Here is a 24,308-nt window from a genome sequence, read left to right on the forward strand (position 1 = left end):
CCACAGCGCGCGGGACGGACCCACAGCGTGCAGGACGGGCCTACAGTGCACAGGACGGACCACAGTGCACAGGAGGGGCCCACAGCAAAGAGTTCTCCAACCCCAAATGTCAGTTGGCTCAGCTGGAGAAACCCTTCTGCAGAGGATTCTGTCTGCCTCAAATAAGAGTAACAGGATCCTGCCTCTGAAATCTTGGCATTTCCTCCAATGAACCTTTCATGTTCAGTGTTGACCAGAGCTCCAAAGAGGACTAAGAACTGTGGTTTCTTACGCCGTGGAACAAGACACATGAACAGTTTCTATGTTTGTGTGCTTAGCTAATGTACGTCTGGATGCTGCAAAATTTGATCTGAGATGTCATTATATCATGGTTGTCAAGTCATCTGGCGGGGCTACCCTCACCTTTCTTGGAAGCAGTTTCAGCAGCTATGGTCACCTAGAACAAACTCAAGGGCTGAGCAACCCAGAGTCAGGTCAGCTCAGACCACTGACCCCGCCCAGGTTCCACACTGAGAATACAAAGCCCCCACTCCTGGATCGAAGAAAATAATAGGAGGCAGGAGATATAAAGCAGGGTCCCACCCTTAACTGCCTGGGCAATTCACACTTCACTTTGTAGCTTTCATTTATCTGAGGAAAAGTGAACCCTTGTATTTTCTGTATTAGTGAGCTTCATTTAGCATGAATAACGGAGATCCAACCAGTCCATTCTAAAGGAGATCAATCCTGGGTGTTCATTGGAAGGACTGATGCTAAAGTTGAAACTCCAATACTTTGGCCACCTCATGTGAACAGTTGACTCATTGGAAAAGACTCTGATGCTGGGAAGGATTGGGGGTGGGAGGAGAAGGAGATGACAGAGAATGAGATCACTGGATGGCATCACTGACTCGATGGACATGAGTTTGAGTGAACTCCAGGAGTTGGTGATGGACAGGGAGGCCTGGCGTGCTGTGATTCATGGGGTCGCCAAGAGTCGGACATGACTGAGTGACTGAACTGAACTGAACTGAACTGAAGGTAAAGGTTTGATGTTATTAGGATGTCAGAAAAAGCCCAGTCCGCATGATAGTCATTTTGATCAAACTGTCTGCTTGGAAGATACTAGGTAAGAAATAAAGGCATCCAGCTGAGAATCTTCATATTTGCACATCTTTGCCTAAGGGTTTCTGCCTGGTTCCACTTGCTCCATCCGGCCCGCTAACACCTATCTCAGACTGGCCCTTCTAACTGTACTTGTCCACCTGAATTTGGGGAGTGAAGAAGCCAGACTGTCTGGGAAGAGGGCCTCCCAGATGCCCCTCCCTGCGGTACCTGTACTTCCCCGCCCACAGGTCTGTGAAAATCCACTGCTCCTGCCTGCCCTCTGCAGCCCTGACAGAGTCTGGCACATAGTAGGTTTACTGTCAGTGGTTAACTCCTCACCTGATATGAGGCGGTAGCTGCACTCCAGATGAAGTCCTTGGGGAACTGTCCGTATAGGAACTCATCCTCCCTGGACAGCGGCATGCCATTGTTGGTGATGACCTCTGTGTAGTACCTGGCTGAGGCTCTTGCTGTGCGAGGCCTGTTCACGTTATCGAAATCAACATGGTACAATCCAAACTTGACCGTGTAGCCATTCAGCCACTCAAAGTTGTCCATCAGGGACCAGGCAGCATATCCTCGAAGGTTGACACCATCAAGTCTGTAGGCTGGGGACATTGCACAGAGGGCAGAGGACAGCTTTACACCAGGAGGGTCAGGGCCCAAGAAGCGCAGCCACATACTGGCTCCTTACTTCAGGCGGTCTTCAACTGCCAACTTGTACACACAAGTAATGTGTGCCATGATTATCTTTTTGTTAACACTGATAAACCCATAACAAGTATTAATGGCTGATCTTTGCAAAGTCAAATTCTTTTGCTGGAGTAAAGGGATATGTCTGAAATTCAAGAGTCTTAGCCCACTTTAGAGGTTATTCCTCTAGGGTACGTGGAACCTGAAAGTCAGTGCTAGTCACTCAGTCGTGTCTGACTCTTGGTGACCCCATGAACTGTAGCCCACCAGGCTCCTCTGTCCATGGAATTCTCCAGGCAATACTGGATTGGATTGCCATTCCCTTCTCCAGGGGATCTTCATGACTCAGGGATAGAACCTGGGGCTCCTGAATTGCAGGCAGATTCTTCCTATCTGAGCCACCAGAGAAGCCTGACAAATGGAATCTACCAAAATATAATAAGCTCCTTGTCAGCATAAAGTTGTTTGTTTTGTTCACTTGAAAAGGTTGGCTTGAAGCTCAACATTCAGAAAACAAAGATCATGGCATCTGGTCCCATCACTTCTTGGGAAATAGATGGAAAAACAGTGGAAACAGTGTCAGACTTTATGTTTTTGGGCTCCAAAATCACTGCAGATGCTCATTGCAGCCATGAAATTAAAAGACGCTTACTCCTTGGAAGGAAAGTTATGACCAACCTTGATAATATATTAAAAAGCAGAGACATTACTTTGCCAACAAAGGTCCGTCTAGTTAAGGCTATGGTTTTTCCCGTGGTCATGTATGGATGTGAGAGTTGGACTGTGAAGAAAACTGATCGCCAAAGAATTGATGCTTTTGAACTGTGGTGTTGGAGAAGACTCTTGAGAGTCCCTTGTACTGCAAGGAGATCCAACCAGTCCATTCTAAGGGAGATTGACCCTGGGTGTTCATTGGAAGGACTGATGCTAAAGCTGAAACTGCAATACTTTGGCCACCTCATGCGACAAGTTGATTCACTGGAAAAGACTCTGATGCTGGGAAAGGTTGGGGGCAGGAGGAGAAGGGGACGACCGAGAATGAGATGGCTGGATGGCATCACCGACTCTGTAGACATGAGTTTGAGTGAACTCCGGGAGTTGGTGATGGACAGGGAGGCCTGGCGTGCTGTGATTCATGGGGTCGTGGAGAGTTGGACACGACTGAGCGACTGAACTGAACTGTGTCCCCAGCACTTAGAATAGTACTTGTCACATAGTTATTGGTCAATAATGAAAATACTCTTGTGGGACTCTGTGTGCACATTTGGGGAGATGATCATTGCTTTTATTCAGATTCCAGAGGGATATGTAACCTCAGACAGGGAAAGAGTTACAGGATCTGGGTATAAATGAGAAACCTATTGATGGTTTGTACTCCATTCTACCAAGGCTCCTGATATACGAATGTTGGGAGACTCTGTAAGGGGAACAAGAACCCTCACGTACCTTTCAAAGCTTCATTGATATAGGTTTTATGGTAAAATATCCTATCGGTATCTTCCAGTTTGGGGTCTGTCAGCCCTACTCCGTTCTCGGTGATGTAAATGGGGATGTCCCCATACTCTTCCTTGATCCAGTTGAGCAGTCTCCGCGTCCCCCAGGCGGCAGCCCTGTTCATGGCCGTGGCAGGCCAGGAAGTGTCCTCCCTCTCCAGCAGCTCCTGGTCGCTTGTGTAGGAGGGTGGGTTTAAACTGGGTGTCGTGTGCTGCACAATCCTGGAGGAGTAAGTGTTGAGGCAGAACACGTCGGCGGTAGCTGTGATGTACTGCTTCTCTTCCTCCGTGAAGCTGGGCAGGCGGGAGGTGGCCAAGTGCTGCAGTTCACTCCTGTTCCCTACCTTCCACTTCATGGCATCAGGGTAGTCTCCATTTCGGAAGATGGGGTGGGCAAACCAACCCAAGGAGAACTGCAGCATTCGGTCAGCTGCCTCTACATCCCTGGGGACCAGCGACTGGGGCTCTGCCCAGTGGGAACTGAGGCTCAAGGAGATGACCCCCTTCTGCTCTTGCCTGTACTTCTCGTCGTACGTGTGATAGACTCTGGCATGAGCTTTGATGATTGTATGGCCAATCCTGTAAGGTCCCCAGCCTGGGTCATTCACATTTGGGGGAAATTCCCCTGAGCCATACCCCAGCCAGGCCTGGTATGTGGGCTCATTAAAAGTCATCCAGAACTTGACTCTGTCACCAAAGGTCTGGAAGCAGAAGTCTGCATAGCTGTTGAACAAGTCAATCAGGGAAGGATTCTCCCAGCCTCCAATATCCTGCAGGGCCTGGGGCAGGTCCCAGTGGAACAGGGTCACCATGGGAGAGATGTTGTTTTCCACCAAGCCATTGATCAGCTTGTTGTAATAATCAACACCATGTGTGTTGACAGAAGTGTTTCTCCCAGTTGGAAAAATCCGAGACCAGGAGATGGAGAAGCGATAAGCCTTCACCTTCAGTGCCTGGAGTATGTTCAGATCGGCATCCAGGTGGTTATAGCTGTCACAAGCCACGTCTCCAGTGGCGTTGTCTTTCACGTTGCTCTCTGGTGTGTGGGTAAAGTTGTCCCAGATGCTGGGGCCTTTGCCGTCAGCATCCCAAGCTCCTTCAATCTGATAGGCTGATGAGGACACGCCCCACAGAAAGTCATCCCGGAACGTGCCATGGTAGAACAGATCTCTCTCAAACTTGGATTGGTTGGAGAACTTCTCCCAGACCACTTTTGCCTTAGAGGGCACCTCGGATGGAAAAGTGAAGGCTCTGATTTTCCGGGGGACGTTTGCTATACTGGGTGGTGACAGTCTTTTTACAACCTTGTTGAGGAAACCGTTTTTTTCGATCATGCTGGTGAAAAAATAGGCAGATTTCCTGGCAGTCCTTGGCTTGCTGCTGTCATTGAAGTTGACGTGGTACAGCCCAAACCTCTGGCTATACCCAGAAGGGCCTTCAAAGCCATCAATGAAGGAACGAGCAATGTAAGACCGAACAACCACTGAGTCTTCTTTGATAGCTGTGGGGAAAAACAAGATTGGGACTGCTTTAAAGTCTCTGTTACTGATTGTTCTAAAGTCTCTGCTATTATTTTTTAAATAGAGGTGTTTATTTGGGGTTTCTTAGCACTGCAGCCATGCTCCTTGGAAGAAAAGCTATGACCAAACTAGACAATATTAAAAAGCAGAGACATTACTTTGCCACCAAGGATCCATCTAGTCAAAGTCATGGTTTTCCAGTAGTCATGTATGGATGTGAGAGTTGGACTATAAAGAAAGTCAAGCACCGAATTGATGCTTTTGAACTGTGGTGTTGGAGAAAACTCTTGAGAGTCCCTTGGACTGCAAGGAGATCAAACCAGTCAATCCTAAAGGAAATCAGTCCTGAATATTCATTGGAAGGACTGATGCTGAAGCTGAAACTCCAATACTTTGGTCACCTGATGCGAAGAACTGACTTATTGGAAAAGACCCTGATCCTGGGAAAGATTGAAGGCAGGAGGAGAAGGGGACGACAGGGGATGAGATAGTAGGATGGCATCACCGGCTCGATGGACATGAGTTTGAGCAAGCTCCAGGAGTTGGTGATGGACAGGGAAGCCTGGCGTGCTGCAGTCCATGGGGTCGCAAAGTCAGACACAACTGAGCGACTGGATTGAACTGAGCACTGCAGCCTGGAAGACAGATTTAAAAAGCACTTGAATTGTGTTCTGCTATAAAATAGGGGAGGCTTGTAAAGGCAAAGCCTGTAAGGTTACATAAATTGTTTAGAATTAGGATTGGAGGGAACTTCCCTGGTGGTCCAGTGGTTAAGACTCCATGCTCCCAATTCAAGGGGCATGAGTTCAATCCCTGGTCAGAGATCTAAGATCCTGCAAGCCACATGCTGTGAACAAAAACAACAAAAAGATGATGAGGCTTGATGAATGGTTAGGACTCAGATGGGCAGAGCATAGAAGGAGCATTGTAGGGACTAGGAATATAAAAGCAAAGACTTAAGGCCTTCAGGGAGAGAGTTAGGAGGCTGATACGAAGAACTGACTATTACTACAAACACTACTTTCTGGCTTCATTTCCATAGAAGACTGCTTTTGTCCCATAAAACAAAACTCTGAAGACTGAAGACTTGAGGAAGTACCACCCATGCTCAGTGACCAGTATATCCATGTTCTTACCCTTGAGCACCTCATTGATATACTGGTTGAAGTAGTCGACTCTCAGGGAATCATTGATGAGGTCTTCACTCTCCCCTATGGGCATGCCGTTCCCAGCTAAGTAGATTGGAACTTTGCCTTTTGTGTATGCCAAGGATACAAACTTCAACAGCCTCCTTATGCCCCAGGGCACCACGCGAATCCAAGAGGATGCGGTCTGGGGCCACGTGGGGTCCACATGCTGGGAGAAGCCTCCGATGGTATCATAGCTGGGGATGCAGGTATCTCCTTGGGCCTTGCTGATGAGGCGGGAAGTGTAGTGGGACAGACCCAGAAAATCAGCAGAGCCTTTCAAGAGCTGTTTCTCTGCCTCGGTGAACTCAGGGAGCTGGGCCACAGGACTGGGGCACTGCTTGTTCATCTGTTGGATCTGGGCCCTCAGGGCAGCTGGGTAGTCCCCATCCACAAAGATGGGGTGTGCAAACCAGCCCAGCATGAAGTGCAGGAAGCGTTCGGCAGCTCTCAGGTCCTCGGGCCTCTCTGGGGACAGAGGTTCTGCCCAGTCCGAGTTTAGCACGATGCCCACACGCCCCTGCTGCTGTGGGCGGTGGTGGCTGTTGTAGTGGTGCCAAGCCCTTGCATGCGCCTTGAGGACCATGTGAGCCACCTTGTGAGGAAGAAAGAAGGAAATACAGGACTTAGTGACAGCTGCACCACCCACAAGTCAGCAACAAGTCAATGATAACGATGTTAGCAAGTTAACAGCAGGGTGAATGATGGTCAGGTCAGGTCAGGTCAGTCGCTCAGTCGTGTCCGACTCTCCGTGACCCCATGAATCACAGCAGGCCAGGCCTCCCTGTCCATCACCAATAAAAGCGGTAAGACTGATGATGTCAACATCAATATATCAACACTGATGTCAGCAATGTCATGTCATCAAGTCATCAACAAGTTAACACCTACATCACATTGGCAACAAATCAGCAAAACATCAAGTCAACAGCACCAAAAAGAAGTTACGACTGATGCTGACAATGTAAAGGAGGCTAGAACACGGACAGTGTTGACACCACCACCAGGGCCAGCAACATCAGTAACATGGACAATAGCCTCACAAGTCAACAGCAACAATGTCCACAAGTGTTGACAACCAGTCACCACCACCATCAGATCGTTAGCAACAGCACCACAACCACATTAACAGTAACAAGGGTTAATGGCTTCTCTCATGTGATCCTCACTTATCTGACAAGTACAAATACGATTTCTACAATACAGGTGAGGAAGACAGATCCGGAGAAGGGGTAAACGCAGGCCGTCCAACCCCAGGCCTGTACTGTCACTCACGGTGCTGTACTGCCTCAGTGCTCAGTAAGTGCTTACTGACTAACTGCTGCTGCTGCTGCTAAGTCACTTCAGTCGTGTCCGACTCTGTGTGACCCCATTGACGGCAGGCCACCAGGCTCCCCCGTCCCTGGGATTCTCCAGGCAAGAACACTGGAGTGGGTTGCCAACTAGCCAACAACTAATCGGAAGCGGGGATCATTTCAGTTAACACAAAGGAGGGGAAAATTCTTTCCAGCCTGCCTGATCTCCTTTCCACTTAATGAAATCTAGGAAGAGAAACCACCACCAGGGTCTGTTTGTAGACTCAACTCATGGTCTTACAAAAGTCAGCATCGCTCCTTGGTGGAGCACCGTGAGAAACTGGGCAAAGGTGTGGTGTGTGGAGCATAACGAGTCTAGATTTAAATCGACTCTGTCACATGCTCAGTAGACTCAAACCATCTTCTCTCTGGGCTTCAACTTTGTCTGCAGGAAGTGGGTCATTCTGAATCCTCCCTGAAGGACTCAGCTGTGTGATGAGCAGAGCATAGAGCAGAGACTGGGGGTGTGGGAAGCGGTTTGTTACCACTGAGCTCCTTTTCCTTTTCATCACGTGAGGAGGATGACACCTGTGTTTGAAGAATGTTATACCAAAACATCGCTCTATGAAGAGGAGCTCCTGACTGCTTCTAGCGTACCAAACATCAGTTCTTATCTGGGCCCTGACCTCCAGCAGCAAACTGTGCTCCTTTCTTAAAAGCAGGAATACTTCCCTTCTAAGCTTGCTGGTGTCAGGGCAAAACATGGAAATAACCTAATGATCATTGACAGAGGAATGAACAAACAAGATGTAGTACATATATATACACTGGAATACTACTCAGCCATTAAAAAGAGTGAAATATATATATATATATATTTTTACAATTAAAAGTCAAAATAGAGTAGCTATGGTTCAGACATCCTGGGAAATAACTATTTCCCAGATATCCTGAAAAATGATATTATGGGTGTGATTTCAGATTAGACGCTGTGACCTAATGTAAAACTTAATGCTCCTGTAATGCATTTTTGCTTCTGTACTTTGCTTGCTGTTCGTAAAACCAAAATTACTCCATTTTAAGATAGGCTGTTTTTAAGAAAAGATTCCTAAAATTGTTTTTGAAAAAAAAAAAATAAAACCTAAAAAAAAAAAAAAATCACAATAAAGGTAGAACTAAAGCAAAAAAAAAAAAAAAAGAATGAAATAATGCCATCTGCGGCAACATGGATGCAACCAAAAATTATCATACCAAGTGAAATATGTCAGAAAGAGAAAGACAAGTACCAGATGATATTATATGTGGAATCTAAATACGGCAGAAATGAACCTATCTACAAAACAGAAACGGACTCACAGATAGAGAATAGATTTGTGGTTGCCAAGGGGGAAACGGGGAGGGAGAGGGATGGAGTTTGGGGTTGGTAGATGCAAACTATTATATATGGGATACATAAACACCCACATATAATAGTACATATAGTATATACTATACTACTATATAGTACAGGGAATTATATCCAATCTCCTGGGGTAAATCATAAAGAAAAAGAATATTTTAAAAGGTATATATGTGTATAACTGAGCTGCTTTGATATACAGCAGAGGTTGGCAGAGCACTGTAAATTAACTATACTTCAATAAAAACAACAACAAAAAACAAAGGTACGAAGCCGAGGGTGCGCTGTGACCACACTGTGAATGCAAGCGAACTGTGACTGGAATGAAATACTGGTAGGATTATGAGAGAGAGGTTTTCTTTGAAATTTTCCTTACTGGTGTCATAATGTTTTATAAATAAAAGGAAGAATTGAGAGAGAAACGTGAGGTGGACTTTCTCATCCAAGTCTCTACAGGAAAATCTCAGGAGACATAGCTGTAGGGATAAGAAGGCTAAGGAGAAAAGACTGGGATGAGCTTCACAACAAAAACACAGCAGGGTCCAAACCTTCCCCTTGCAGCAGTGTTCTCTTTCTCCGTGGGTGTGGTGAACAAGTGTGCTGAACGGGAAGAAGCAAGTGTGCCGAACAAGAGCAGAGTGGAAGCCTTGACTCAAGCGCTATGTCCTGGCATGCTACTGAGTCGCTTCCTCACGGAGCTCACTCTGTGCGTATTTTGAATTGCTCTCTAATTTTCTAACGTGTGTTAGAATCATTTCCCCCCCCAAGGTTTTAATGTCTTGATGACACTTATCTAGCATGGGGCACAGTGAATACTCCCGTCTCGGAACAGTTTGTGTGTGTTGGTCACTCAGTCGTGTCCTACTCTTTGTGACCCCACGGACTGTAGACCGCCAGGCTCCTCTATCCATGGAATTCTCCAGGCAAGAATACTGGAGTGGGTTGCCATTCCCTATTCCAGGTGATCTTCCTGACCCAGGGACCGAACTCCTGTCTCCCTTATTGCAGGCAGATTCTTTACCATATGAGCCACCAGGGAAGCCCATTTCAGAACAGAACCCCAAGTGTGGCAGGGGAAAGCCAGACTAAAGTGGTTATCCTGAAGAATGTTGCCAGTGAAGCTGGTAGATTTTCTCGGAGATTTTAAAGAAAAAGGAAGATGATGCTTGGGACCCATATGAAGATATTTAAAATTTTGTCTCCAGGGACTTCCCTGGTTAAGACTCTGCACCTCTACTGCAGGGGGCATCGGTTCAATCCCTGATTGGGGAACTAAGATCCCACGTGCCAAATGTGGCCAAAAAAGAAAAAATATTTTGTTTTCAGGATATACATCCCCTTCTTGTTGAAGTGATACTCTGGTTGCCCCCTGGAAAGATCACCTTTCTCTGTCCCCACCTCCCCATCTCTCAGCCAGTATTGAGGGGTAGGGCTGGGATCTGCACTGCGCTTCACAGCCCCCTAGCCTAGACCCAGTGACTGGTTCAGGGATGAGCATGCGACCCACACGGAGACCATGAGCACAGGAGACCTTTGCCAGAACAGTGATAAGCAGTCTTTCCTGTTTTCTACTGATGTTGAAATATGGGAGAAGGATTGCAGCCATCTGGCTACCAGAAAGCCCAAGAATAAAGCCAATGAGAGGAACAAGAGAAAAGGAAAAACTGAGTCCTGGTAACATCATCGGTGGTCCAAACAACTCTACTCTGATCAGCTAAAACTAGGACTTTCCAGTTTCCTGAACTCAGAAATTCCCTCCTTGCTTTAAAGTCAGCTTAGGTTGGGTTTTCTGTCACTTGCAGTTAAGTCCTGGCTGACACGGAAAACTTGCTTTGGAGTCAAGTAGATTTGGGCTCAAAATATTGGCTTCACACTGCTAACCCACTAGCAATGTTATCACAACCAAATTGCTTCTCCTCCTGAACCTCAATTCCCTCATCCATCAGAGCCTTTCTGAGGATGCAGTAACAATTTTTAAAGTGCCAGAACAGCGTTTGGCACTTTTAACAATTTTAACAGTTCCTTTCCTCCCTCCAATTTCCTCTAAAGAAGAAAAAGGAAAGGGATGGGAAGGTAAAGAGTGTTTTTCCAACCAAATGCCCTTCCTCTTCCAACAAGTAGGCACTGCAAGGACAGGAAGTACCTTAAAAGAGGCCACCCCTGGGTCAGAGATGCCTGGTGCATGTTGGCCGGTGCCGTAGCCCGCATAGCTCATCACCCACGGCTCGTGGAAGGTCACCCATAGCTTCACACGGTCCCCAAATGTGGAGAAGCAGAAGGCCGCGTAGTCCAGGAAGGCATCCACCACGTCCTCATTCTGCCACCCGCCGCGATCCTGCAGGGCCTGAGGCAGGTCCCAGTGGAACAGTGTGGCCATGGGCTCGATGTGTGAGTCCAGCAGGCTGTCGATCAGCTTGTTGTAGTAGGCAACGCCCCGGGGGTTGGGGTTATGCCCCTGCCCAGTGGGGAAGATGCGGGACCAGGAGATGGAGAACTTGTAGACCTGGACCTGGAGGCCACGGAGCAGGGCGACATCAGTGTCTGCCTTGTGGTAACTGTCGCTGGCCACCTCTGGTGTCGCTTGGCCCTTGGCGGTGTTCTGGTGCCCAACTCTGTCCCAGATGCTCGGCCCTCTTCCATCCTCGGCCCAGCCTCCTTCCACTTTAAAAGCTCCCGTGGAGACACCCCAGAGGAAGCCTTCAGGAAAAACATCCTGCAGGAAAACATCCCTTTCCGCCTTGGACTGGTTGGCAAATGCTTCCCAGACTCTCCAATAGGCTGAGTGGGGCGGCCAGGCGTATACTGCTTTGTCTGGGTCCAGCTGCAGGGCAGTCTGGAGGGTCAGGCTGTCACTCAGAGAGCAAGACCAGCTGAGGGAGTGAAGTGACATAAAGGGACATAATAAGTAATGACCCTAATTTATAGATGATCTGAGACTGATGAATGGTGACAATGTGTTTAGTTAGTAAAGATTCCAATAACACTGACTCTACGTGAAGGGCAGGAAGTGACTGGGAGATGGGAAATTATTATTATTACCCCTTCTTAGGCAAGTTAGGATGAGATGGTTGGATGGCATCACCAACTCAATGGACATGAGTCTGAGTAAACTCCGGGAGTTGGTGATGGACAGGGAGGCCTGGCATGCTTCAGTCCACGGGGTCACAAAGAGTTGGACATGACTGAGCAATTGAACTTAGGCAAGTTATCACTGTTCCTGCACGACTGAAAATACTGTGCTAATACTACTATTCTCTGCACTAGAACACCCTTGAATACCGTCTTCAGTTCTGATGAAATTTTTCTTCTTATAATGTATATTTATAAAACACAACTAAAGATAATGACTTCAATTATTGAGTCTTTTGATTCTATATTGGCCACTGTGATAAAAATGTATGTACATTAAACACCTCATTTAAATTTCAAAATAAGTGTATGAGACTTATGTTTATCTTCCTCCTACAGAGAAGAAAACTGAGACTTAAAGAAGTGAGTAATTTCTGGGCATAGGGACCAGCAGCTATTTACCTGCTGGTACAGAAATATTTCAGTAACTGAACTACCAGTACAGCTCAACTGCTGTGTAGAGTTGTAAATATCAACCCCAGCTACAACCTCCTTTCTTCTTCATGTTGCCTGGATTATGGTCATAATGGCAGGAGCTCAAGCATCCATCCAGCACCATGAGGTAGAAGTTTTGTTAAGGGTGACAAAGCAACAAGAGAGGAGCCTGGATTTCTGATGATTTTACCCACTCTAGACTGTCCATCTCTGGTCTTCATTTATGTCAATAAACTTTTATTTTTTTTTTTAAATGAGAACTCCTTGATTATACAGCTTGCAAATGATAGAGCTCAGAGTCTGTGCTTTTAACCACATATCACTATGTATATGCATAGATGCATGGACATTATATGCATATTTGTGATATGTTTTATGAACATAAATATTTATTCAGAAATAAATATACCTGAAATAAAACATAACATACAAATGCTATTATGGGGGCTTCCCTGGTGCTCAGTGGTAAAGAATCCACATGCTAATGCAGAAGACATGAGTTTGATCCCTGGTTCAGGGAGATCCCACATGCCTCAGAGCAACTAGGCCTGTGCACCTCAGCTACTGAAGTCTAGAGCCTGGGAGCCGCAACTATTGAGCACTTGTGCAGCAGCTACTGAAGCCTGAGCACCCTAGAGCCCATGTTCTGCAACAAGAGAAGCCACTGCAATGAGAAGCCTGCACACTGCAATGAAAAGTAGCACCCCATCGCTCCTGCTCTCTTCAACTAGAGAAAAGCCCGTGCAGCAATGAAAACCCAGCTGAGTCAAAACTAAATAAAATTATTTTTAAAGAGCTATTTTCACACACAACAAAGTCTGATGTATTCTATTTAATTCTAGCGTGTTTTCCTTCTCTCTCCCTCCCTCCCTCCTTGAGTCCGGTCTCAAGGCTGGAGAGCAGTGCCTGAGAACGTGCTGTAGTTTCACCAGCAGAGGGCAGCCTTGAGGAAGTGTCGGTAGAGGTGGGTGTGTTTAGCCTGGAAAAGAGAACACACATGGGGAGAGGCAATGCAGTACAAGAGCAGCTCCCTGTCCTAGGGCTCTCGTGTGGAGAGGGGTTGACATTTTACGAGGTTGGCCCAGAGCGCAGAACTGGTACAGGGACCCTGCAGAAAGATCTCTCTCCCGTGGAGTGGGGCCTGAGCCTTACAGATCTGTGTGTGTTAAATCCCTTCAGTCATGTCCAACTCTGTACGACCCTATGGACTGTAGCCCACTAGGCTCCTCTGTCCATGGGGTCCTTCAGGACAAGAACACTGGAGTGGGTTGCCATGCCCTTCTCCAGGGTCCAAACTTAAGCTCCTTCTGTTTTATGAAGCATCTGAACTGAACTCCGCATTTGGTACAAAAGTGGAGACGGGAAATGATGGCCTATAGATGTGGATTATCCAAAACAGATGCATGCATCTGGAGCACACCAGGGACACGGAGGGGTGCCCACTCAGCTGTTCTGACCCAACCCTCCTGATCATGATTGTCCTTCTGGCTTGGGTGAAAAGGGGTTTTCAAGAAATAAACTCCACCTGGATAAAACAGAACTTGCCATACAGGCCTTGGAGCCTGGGTTTGCCTCACTTGGGTAGAGATTTATCTCAAGAAGTTCGTATGCCCAGCCTTCCAGGTGTCCCTCCTTCAGCTGTCCCTCACCTTCTACTCTAACCCCTCAGAGCATCCCAGGCAAGGCTCTCATCCTCTCCTCTAGGGAGCAGTGCTGTATCTCCTGCCACACTCTCCACTCGAGTCACTGGGCCTCTCTGTCTCATTTCTGAGTCTAAAACACTCCAATAAGAAAATGATGTCTGTCCTCCCAGAACCCCCTTCCACCTGCCCCACACTGCAGGCTCTCCATCAACATTCACCCTCTCTCAGGTTAGCCAACGTTGGACCTTCCCTTCAGGAGAAGTAGCGGGAGATCAAGGTGTTAGAAAGAGAACCCTGGAACTGATGTCTCATGTCATCTTGTGGTTTTATAATCACTGCTTTCTCAGACTGCCCCTTTTATTATGACCTCTTCAGTTCTATTTTCAAAAAAAAAACAAACAAACAGCCCAGCACTCCTTAGCTGATTCCAAGTATAAACAGAGAGCAGTTCTGACCTGCTTGCTCATGCAGTATACCTGCAATATACTTCTCATACTCTCAGCACAAAGCCTGACATGTTGCTGCTGCTTAGGGTCTGGTGATGGGAACTGCTGATTTGAAGTGAGTTGAGAGGATTGAACAGTAGAGACATGTCTGAGGACAGCCAAGTGCTGGGAGAATAAAAGGTACAAGGAGGTGGTGCACTGAAGCTTATGCTCTTGGACAGAGCTATGCTAGAAATATCTGCAGTGAGCTCTAGCTGAAGGTCTGGGAAGCTAACGATTGCCCCTAGTCCTTCCTTGACACAGGGTACGAGACATTCCACTGTGCAACATACTCTGTGGAGTGCTGAGGGTTCTGGGAAACTCTCTGCACTGGCTTCCACACCAAGCTTTTCTCACGCGAGAAAGTGCATGCACGCGTGGGTGCTAAGTCCCTTCAGTCGTGTCCAACTCTTTGCAACCCTATGGACTGTAACCCACCAGGTTCCTCTGTCTATGGGATTCTCCAGACAATAATACTGGAGTGGGTTGCCATGCCCTTCTCCAGGTAAGTGCAAGAGACTGACATAATTATGGAGATAATTGCAGACCTGCTCTAATTTTTTTTTTTTTTAGTATGTGTCTTACAAATTTTGTACTTTAGTCATGTGCTAAGAAATTATTTGCAATCCCACAATAATTTAAAACCTTTGTCCTGAGAAACCACTGAATTAGGCTTTTGCCCAGTGCATGGCTGACTTTCCCATTTATTCTGTCTCCTTGCAGGTAATATGCTTCAAATTTCATGAGAGAAAATGGTTCAGAGAACTCACTTTACTCAGACCACGTAACTTCAGGGATGGGCAGGTCTATGATTAACCCAGCCTGCTCTTCATCATCTAACAATGCCTCCAACAAGACCTTAACTAGAAAACAGGGGTTCAAACATCAGCTCTGTTAGTTGCATGCACTTGGTGAACTAGAGGAGGCTGAATGATTGGTGAGAATGTCAGAACCACATGGGGCCCAGAGACACTGTTCCCAGCTTTCCCCTCTGAGTCTCCATCTTCCATGTCCAGAATGGCCACAGAGGACTCACTAATACAAAAGGCACATGATAACAGTCCCGTGAGTTTACACAGGTGAAGAACAGCAGAGCATTCTGCAAACATCAGTTATTGATAGTTCAACAGGAACTCTAACATTACCTTTTCTTGGAACTTGATGAACAGCTCAGGAACGTACTAATATCAAACCCAATGACGAGCACTTGGTCTTCATTTATGGCTGTAAGAGAAGAAGTTTAATTCACTCCACCTGAAGCCCACCCAACTACGCATGACTGCTATCAACAGTTCTCCTCACTCATATACCACAGCCAAACTCCAAGCAATGGTTCCAAGCCCCTCTGGAAAATTCCAAGGCCATGATTTAAGGAGGTCACATGTGATTTTTTTTCCTACTAAGAACAGCAGTTCTCAAACTTCCATGTGCATCGGCATCACCTGTGGAGCTTCTTCAGTGCAGATCGCTGGGCCCACTCCCAGGTTTCTGATCAGAGCTTTCTGATCTGAGGTGGGCTCTGCAATGTGAATATCTAACAAGTTCCCAGTGATGCTGATGCTGCTTTTCTAGAGACCAAATGCAGAGAACAACTGACTCAGAAGACCTCAAACATTAGGAGAGGGTGGAATCTTTTTTGTAAAAAGCAACCCACTCCAGGACTCTTGCCTGGAAACTCCCATGGACGGAGGAGCCTGGTAGGCTGCAGTCCATACAGTCGCTAAGAGTTGGACATGACTGAATGACTTCACTTTCACTTTTCACTTTCATGCATTGGAGAAGGAAATGGCAACCCACTCCAGTGTTCTTGCCTGGAGAATCCCAGGGACGGGGGAGCCTGGTGGACTGCTGTCTCTGGGGTCGCACAGAGTTGAACACGACTGAAGAGACTTAGCAGCAGTAGCAGCATAAACATAAGACTGACTATCTCAACCATTTAGAAAGGGATGGGATTTAAGAACAGAAATCGTTACTCCAAAGACGAGTTAGGGAGAGAGTTACTGTGGCATCCATAGATGTGGTTCATGAGGTCTGTGAAGCCAGCTCAGCACTGGTTACAGGTAGTAGAAAGGGCACGACCGACATCTCCCATATTCTGACCTTACAGGGAGACTGAACTGGATATCAGGCATCCAGAGGCCTGCCCGTGGCGTCTTCTTGCAGAGTGTCTAGTGGTCCTCAGCCCCTGAGACCTTAATGGACACCGCTTTCCCTTGGCCAGATTGGACCAGGACAATCTTCTTCTGAATAATAATTTTTAAAATTTTTATCAAATGTAATGTTAACCTTTTTTATATGCTGTAGAGCATGCGGGATCCTAGTTCCCTGACCAGGGATCGAACCTGCAGCCCCAGCAACTGGAAGCATGGAGTCTTAACCACTGGACCACCAAGGGAAGTCCCAGGAGAAGTCTTCTGATGCATGGCCCATCCATCAGATTCACTCTCAAGAATTTGAAATAAGAGACATTGTGGAGCTGGTCCATGAGTTGTGGGGTCCTATAACTGAAGATGCTGATCAGGCAATGGGGAAATGAACAAAAGTGTCTGGGGTGGGCAGAGAGCAGTCCTGCAAAGGGGGGGCACAGATGAGAGACCCTAGAGTAAGGAGTAGTGGAAGCAGACAGATGGGCACAGGGCTGTTGCCATGCTTACACCTGACATCTCTGGCCTGATGGTCTTCATTTCCATGAGACCCTGGCATCCTTCACATGCTGTACAGAACTTCTCTTCTTTCTTGTGTCAGTGGGAACTAAGTGACCAACAATAAGAAGGCAAGGAACACTACACACATCTAGGGCAGGCTCTCAGACCAGACCTTCTTTGGTCGCTCCTCCTGTTGGAACCCCAGACTCTCAAGACTGCTACCCTACAAGCCAACGCACCAAACATCACTGCAAACCTCTCCAGTGATGGTCCGCTTACCTTTGAGAAGGCTGAAGAACAGATGGGCTATGTTGTTCCTGGTGGAGAGGCAGTTCTGGAGTTTCAGACTGAAGAGGAAAACTTTCACTTTTGGTTCAATGGTCTGAAAATGATATAGGCCAGCAAGTGAACCGGAGCCACTGAGAAATACTAACAGCAACTACTCAAACAGGAGCCTGGCAGGTTCTTTATTTTCTCAGAGCCACCAGTAACAATGAGGTGACTTAAGCTCTGAGAAACAGATTAACTTGCTCAGAACAGTTAGTGGGGCTATGACTCACATAGCTTTGTTCCTCCCCTGTGCCCAGGTCAATGTGGTAAAGTCAAATTGCTAAGGGAATACAGGGTTTTCTCCTCCCTGAAGATCCATGCACAGCGGGGCGGCCTGTGATGTCACAGGGCTGGAGAGCTGGAGGAGCTGGCTGCTGAGTGGGGAGTTCCCTGGTGAGCAGGGTTTCTTCTGAGAAGGGAATGCAGGACCCCCACATGCAGCTCCTGCAGAATTCAGAACCTGTGGACATGTGGTGGGTCCCCAGGCCCTAAGACACCTGTGTGCTGATGGGGAGCAGCAGCTAAGGCTCAGAGAGGGGCACACAGGTTCTCTGGGGGGAGTCGAGAGAGAGTGAGGGTTGGCTTGTTAAGGTAAATATTTCCATGACCACATCTACGAAATGTCTTTTTCAATCTCAGAATGAACACTGGAATTCTGATTCTCAATAGCTTTCTACATGAGAGTGCAGAGGATCCATGTAAATATTTACCTTAACAAGCCAACCCTCTTTATCCTTTCCAGGGAAGACTATCTAACCTCCAGAGGTTCTCTATGGAAATTTCCTCAGACAAAACTGCATGTATGAAAGAAAGTCAAAGTGAAGTCGCTTAGTCGTGTCTGACACTTTGCGACCCTGTGGACTGAAGCCTACCACACTCCTCCATCCATGGGATTTTCCAGGCAACAGTACTGGAGTGGGTTGCCATTTCCTTCTCCAGAGGATCTTCCCAACCCAGGGATTGAACCTGGGTCTCCCGTGTTGTAGGTAGATGCTTTACCATCTGAGCCACTAGGGAAGTCTGCACATATATGGACTCTGATTTTTGGCTGTGCTGCAAGACTTGTGGGAACTTTGTTCCTTAACTAGGGATTGAACTTAGGCCCTTGGCAGTGATGAAAGCATGGAGTCCTAACAACTGGACCACCAGTTTATGCATCAGCTGAAGCATTAAATGAGTAGTATGCTCTCAGGAACCTTTGCCATTCATCATCAATGTGGAAAGTAGCTTAAGTTACCTGCAGTTCACTCAACTTCTGTGGTAAATCTGCCCCATTGTGGCATTCATAAGATAAATCAAGAGAGACGAAGTCAACTGCATCCTGGAAATAAGCAAATAGAATCTTTAGAACATAAGCAATTTCAGGATGAAGAACTGGCTCAGAACTATTCTTTTTTTTTGTTTCTCTCCTAGTTACTAAATGGAATACTCCAAAGCGGGATTTTCCAAGGAAAAAGCGGGATGAGAAAAAGCTGGGCACAAGGTGAGAATGTGTACGGGGTTTGCCTCTGTGCTGTGAGGAATGCATCATGTATGCACTCAGCAAAGTGCTTGGCACACAGGAAGGGCTCAATAGATGCGTACGATGGAATGAGTGAGTAAAAGAAGTACTGTGGGCCAGAAAGGGTGGGTTTCCACCAAGTGAGTGAACTCTAAGGAAAGGGGTCAGAGGCCAGAGCTGCCCTGGGTGGCACCCTTCTCATGGCCCTTCCACTCTGCAGATCAGAGGCAGTGGAGCTTCAGCCACCCACAGTCCACTTAGTAATCTCTGCAGACGCTACTGGAGTTTGGAGTTTTAATTGTAAGCTCTAGTCACTGGCTACTTTCAAACCACAGCTTAAAGTCCACTCCTGTTGGCCCTAGCCTGGCCCATACTGTAATCCAAGAACAGAGCTCTCATGGACTGTGGACACTCTTATCTGTGCTCCAATTAGGGACAGACCTCTCCATCCTGTCTCTGTCTGCATATACTTTAAGAACTACAGATTCAGAGTCTCCACCCTTTTCAGCGAGCCATTTCTCTCCTGGCCACAACCAGATTGTTGCCCGTGTTCTCCCCTTCTCTTCCCTTGGGACAAAGACCATCTGGGAACAACCCACTGCACTGTGGCCTTAGATGACTGACTCTCCACTGCTCCCGAATGCTTTTCCAATCCAGTTATTGTCATGTTTGCTCAACATTCCACAGGCTTGCTGCCCACCGGCAAACCCCACTGGAACATTCCCCTTGGCCCTCTCAGCCCTTGCTTTGTTTGTCAGTTCCAGGCAGCACGTGATCATCAACTTCATACTCTTGAAAGTCACTGTGCTGGGTTTAAAGATGAGTAGGATCCACAGAAACTTACAGCTTGAGAGAGTTAGTAAATGTACTGACCACATGAAGAACAGGTAGAAAGTTCTAAGTGATATAAGAAAAGTCCACACCTCAAATCTTGGTGGGGATTAGACTCACCTGGGAATGTGGGAAGGCTATGAAAGCCCAGGGCATCCCTCCACATTAAGTTTTGTACTTTATTAGCTCTCCAGGTCGGAGACGGCAAAGGCACCCAACTCCAGTACTCTTTCCTGGAAACTCCCATGGACGGAGGAGCCTGGTGGGCTGCCGTCTATGGGGTCACACAGAGTCGGACACGACTGAAGCGACTTAGCAGCAGCAGCAGCAGCTCTCCAGGTGATTCTGATACCAAAATTTGAGAATTGCTGATCTAAACAAATGGCTAAAATGTTCCAAGCAGGGAGAGACCACATCAGGTTTAGTGGGGAAGTATTATGAACAGAAGCCTCTGGCACATTCACACTGATGTTAAAAATGGGTAGAATTTTATTGGCAGAGATTTGAGGAAGGCGAGGAGGATAGGACTTCAGGGAGCGAATGCCGGAGAGCTGGTGGAGAGCACGGCATACACACTGGGGAAAAGGTGAGGCCAGAGAGACAGCAAGAGGGTCTTGGTGAGTCGCATTCTGGAAGGCTCTGAGGAATTTCACCATTTCAGGGGAATGTAGCTTCTCAGCAGGGAATTCAGCAAAAGATGTATTGCATGGGGGGAACTGGGGGCAGAGAGACCAGTTCAAAGACTACTGCTGACAAGCATTTTCTGCTCAGCACTTTGGTCTCCTGAGCTCATAACTGATAGTAGGCATCGCCCCTTGTAAAAGAAGTAGATATTCTGGTATTCTGGTCATACTATCAGTCTTGGACCTGGTCATTTCAGAACCTTATCATGTCTGTTTTCCAGATCCCTGAGCTTGTAGATCTGAAGTTGGACCTTGACATACGGGGCCTCCATCACAGCACAGACACAGTGCTGCACAACTACAGGAGCCAGTCGTTTTCTCCGAGGCTTTTCCACGCCGCCCAGCAGTCAGCGTTACAAGGGCCAAAGCTGTCAGATTCTCAAATGTTTTAACGGTTCTTATTAAATTTATCGTTAAACGTTGTTTTTAGAGGAGGTAGAAAGCAGGATAGGCACTCTAGGGACCACATTATTACTGTTATTAAAAAAAACCACAACTCTTACCCTAGTATCTGTTTTGCTAAAAAACAAAAAATACAAAACTGACCTCTCTTCTGATAAGCTCTTTTTAAGAAGGAGCAAGACCAGAGGCCTTTGACGTCTTTGTGTAGGCAAAAGCTGACACTTGACCAAGTGAGAGCTGGGGCTACAACAAATAAGATTTTGTTTTAAAGTAATTATAAATCTAGAGAATGCATAATCAGAAGAGGCATTTGTAAGAATGTCAAGCAAACCATTATATGTAGGGTGGATAAACAACAAGGTCCTTCTGTAGGGCACAGGGAACTATATTCAATATCTTGTGATAAACCACAATGGAAAAGAATGTGACAAAGAATGTATATATATATAATATATATAGCTGAATCATTTTGCTGTACGGTAGAAATTAACACAGCATTGTAGGTCAAGTACACTTCAATAAAATAAATTTAAAAAGAAACAATGTCAAGTCGACAAAAATTTTTGTTTTTTTAAAATTAAACTTGCAACTTTTTTCACAAGTTACAGATTCTATTTCTTTGGGCTGTCATTACCTTGACAAGCGCAGACATAGATGGTTCTAGCAGGAGCTTGGAGACCGTCTCAGCTTGCAGGACCACAGAGAGTTTTCCACCTGAAACCAACCAGACAAGGGGATGTAGGTGAGAGAGGAAGGAGGCTGTGACCCCGGAAGCCACTGGTGAACTCGTTTCCTGTTGGCTTTTCTAGTCCACGTTCACCAACTTTAAAAATATTTCTGCAGAAATCACTCATGTGATTTTACTCTAGCTGAACGAGTTTAGAAAACAAGCTAGCTTTTTAAGAAATGTCCTTTTAGAGACTGTTTCATATAAATCAGAACAGTGAAGTGCAGGACACCTGTAAAGTCTTTTGCAAGAATAAAGAGTTCCTTTCCCTAACCCCACACAATGTAAAAGGAAGAATGGAGAGAACTGCATCTCAGTTCCCAATAAACCTTGGCCTCTGCGTGCTTTTCAAGTGCTCCAGGTGATTCTGATACACACTAAAGCTTGGGAACTGTTGGTCTAAACAACAGTTTAGAGTTCCAAGTGGCGAGACTTTGGAAAGGTAGGGTGTTCTCAGGGGACTGCTGTTACCTGTCCTTATTCACTGTGCAAATGTCCATTCAACCCTTACTGTGCATGGAGGAGAATATGAAGGAAATAGAGACCTGTGCAGCTTGTACCCTATCGCTTTGACATTTGATCACCTAACAGTGGTGTTGAAGCTTATGTACATCAGAATCACCTGTCCTTCTTGTCAGCCGACTGGGGTGGACCCAGGAATGAGAGCTTTTTAACAAGCTTCCTGGGTGCTTCAGATACAGTGGTGCTCAGACCAGTTTGAAACACGCTGTTGTGGGTATCTCAGGTGGTTTAGTGGCAAAGAATCCACCTGCCAATGCAGGAGATGCAGGAGACGCAGATTTCATCCCTGGGTGGGGAAGATCCCCTGGAAGAGGAAATGGCAACCCACTCCAGTATTGTTTCCTGGAAAATCCCATAGACAGAGGAGCCTGGCAGGCTACAATCCAAGGTGTTGCAAAGAGTCGGACATGACAGAGAATGCACCCATTCACGTGGTGGACTTGGGATGCCTCAGTTGTTAGTAGCACCATCTAACTCCTTGATGTACAAAAGTCTTTATCTCCTGCTGAGATTGTGTGCTCGAGTCTCTCCAAATAGCAAGCTTAGGATGGGTGCATAGGCAGGTGCTCAGACCTGTGCTTTGCAAACAGTGAACAAAATGGTCTAAAGCCAGAGTTTGAGACTTAAACAAGATTGTATGTCTGACCTCTCTCCTACATTCAAGCTCTATATAGGAGAAAGATCTCCCCAGTCAATGAAACCACTATTGATAACCAACCGCTGCCAACTACCAAAGTGCTTATTTTGATAAGCATAATGGAACTTTGAAATCCTCTGAGCAGGGAATATCACTCAGAGACATTTGGTCCTCCTTCTGATAAGATAATGCTATTTTCCAGTTGTTCAGTGATTGTGCCCCATGGAGCCATTTCACCCTCCACAGATTTTCCACACTTCAGTCTATCATCACATCAGCACACGCAGAACATATGTCCTCAGCCTGTGTGGAACATTTTTAAATGTCCAATTTAGTACTATCTCTGGATCAATGACATGACACAGAAGGACAGTTAATCCCTAAATGCAACTGACTCACACATCACTCCTATTTGACTTTACAAGCTGTTTTTAGACTCAGAGTGAACAAACGTACCTGAGGTTCCAGAAATTCTCATATCATACAAAATAAACTTTCTGATTTTATTCCTAACTGGTTCCTAGTGCAAGCACAAACTATACTTCTTAAAATAACATAAAATGCAGGTTACTCAAAACTGGAACCTCATTCTAAGCTGGCAGTTCATGTTTCTTTGGGACTGAAGTGGGGGGTAATTGCACTGGTCTAAGATAATTTATCTTGTAATTTTTGCTGGATATGGTTAAAGGTCAGTGTTCTTGTCTACAGAACTCAAAATCAGTATTTGCTGGGGGTTGAGTATTAACTGTTTCAAGCCCATGTAGAAAATTACTGCATGGCAATGTGTGAGTTTGTGTCCCTCACACGTATTGATTTTGTTTAAGGATAAGCTCAGTTCTGTTTCCATCACAAAAGTATGTCATTCCCTTAAAAGCCATTGCTATTGTTCATACAAAACAGCCCCTTTTTGATTGCTCCTCTCCCTTTTGCCCCCAAATGTATAAATAAAAGTAATCAATCAGGTCACTATTGAACTACCAGTATCGATGCTTCAAGAGGAGGGTGGGAGTTCCTAGTGTTGCCCTAGATTGTGCTCCAGTGTGGGCAGGTGGGAGCTGCTGTGTGCAACTCTACTCTTCCTGTGAGGGAGATGTTCACGCTCCTGCTAGCCTTCTCACTCTCTGCCAAGAATCTTCTTTTTATCCTTCCACAGTAGGACGTTGAAAACATGAGCAGGAGGTTTATAACAACACACAGTCATTAGAAAAGTCTCAAAATTGTGGTAAAAATACATGACATAAATTCACCATTAAATTTTTTTAAAGTGGCCTTGTTGCACAACGGTCACCACCATCCACCTCCCCAAATTTCCCTCGTTTCAAACTGAAGCTCCGGGTCCACGAATCCTTCCCCATTCCCTCCTCCCCCTAGTCTCTGGCAATCATTGTTCTGCTTTCTGTCTCTGTGAATTTGATCATTCCAGGTCCTTCATATAGGTGGAGTCATACAACATTTATCCTTTTGTGTCTGGCTTGTTTCCCTTAGTGTAGTGTACTCAAGGTTCATCCATGCTGTAGCATGTGTCAGAATTTCATTTCTTTTTACGACTGAATAACATTCAATTGTATGTATCTAGCATGTTTTATTTATCCATTCATCCTTGTATGGGCATATGGGTTATTTTCATCTTTTGGTTGTTTTGAGTAATGCCATGAAAATGGGTGT

General features: G+C 46.2%; 1 protein-coding gene across 1 annotated transcript in view; it reads right to left on the reverse strand.

The window, feature by feature from the left end:
- The window catches only part of LCT (lactase), a 55,079-nt gene that overhangs the window by 22,278 nt on the left and 8,493 nt on the right, over positions 1 to 24,308 (reverse strand). Inside the window, exons 2-9 of the mRNA XM_088829114.1 lie at positions 21,392 to 21,471; positions 18,578 to 18,661; positions 17,290 to 17,392; positions 15,511 to 15,589; positions 10,817 to 11,543; positions 5,929 to 6,574; positions 3,226 to 4,773; positions 1,426 to 1,694 (exon numbers count right to left, since the gene is read on the reverse strand). Of these exons, the coding sequence (XP_088685240.1) occupies positions 1,426 to 1,694; positions 3,226 to 4,773; positions 5,929 to 6,574; positions 10,817 to 11,543; positions 15,511 to 15,589; positions 17,290 to 17,392; positions 18,578 to 18,661; positions 21,392 to 21,471 (3,536 nt within the window). The remainder of the gene's footprint in view (positions 1 to 1,425; positions 1,695 to 3,225; positions 4,774 to 5,928; positions 6,575 to 10,816; positions 11,544 to 15,510; positions 15,590 to 17,289; positions 17,393 to 18,577; positions 18,662 to 21,391; positions 21,472 to 24,308) is intronic.

The sequence above is a fragment of the Moschus berezovskii genome, chromosome 2 (genome assembly GCF_049115385.1).
Source record: "Moschus berezovskii isolate FMDL1 chromosome 2, NW_MosBer_1.0, whole genome shotgun sequence".
Lineage (NCBI taxonomy): Eukaryota > Metazoa > Chordata > Mammalia > Artiodactyla > Moschidae > Moschus > Moschus berezovskii.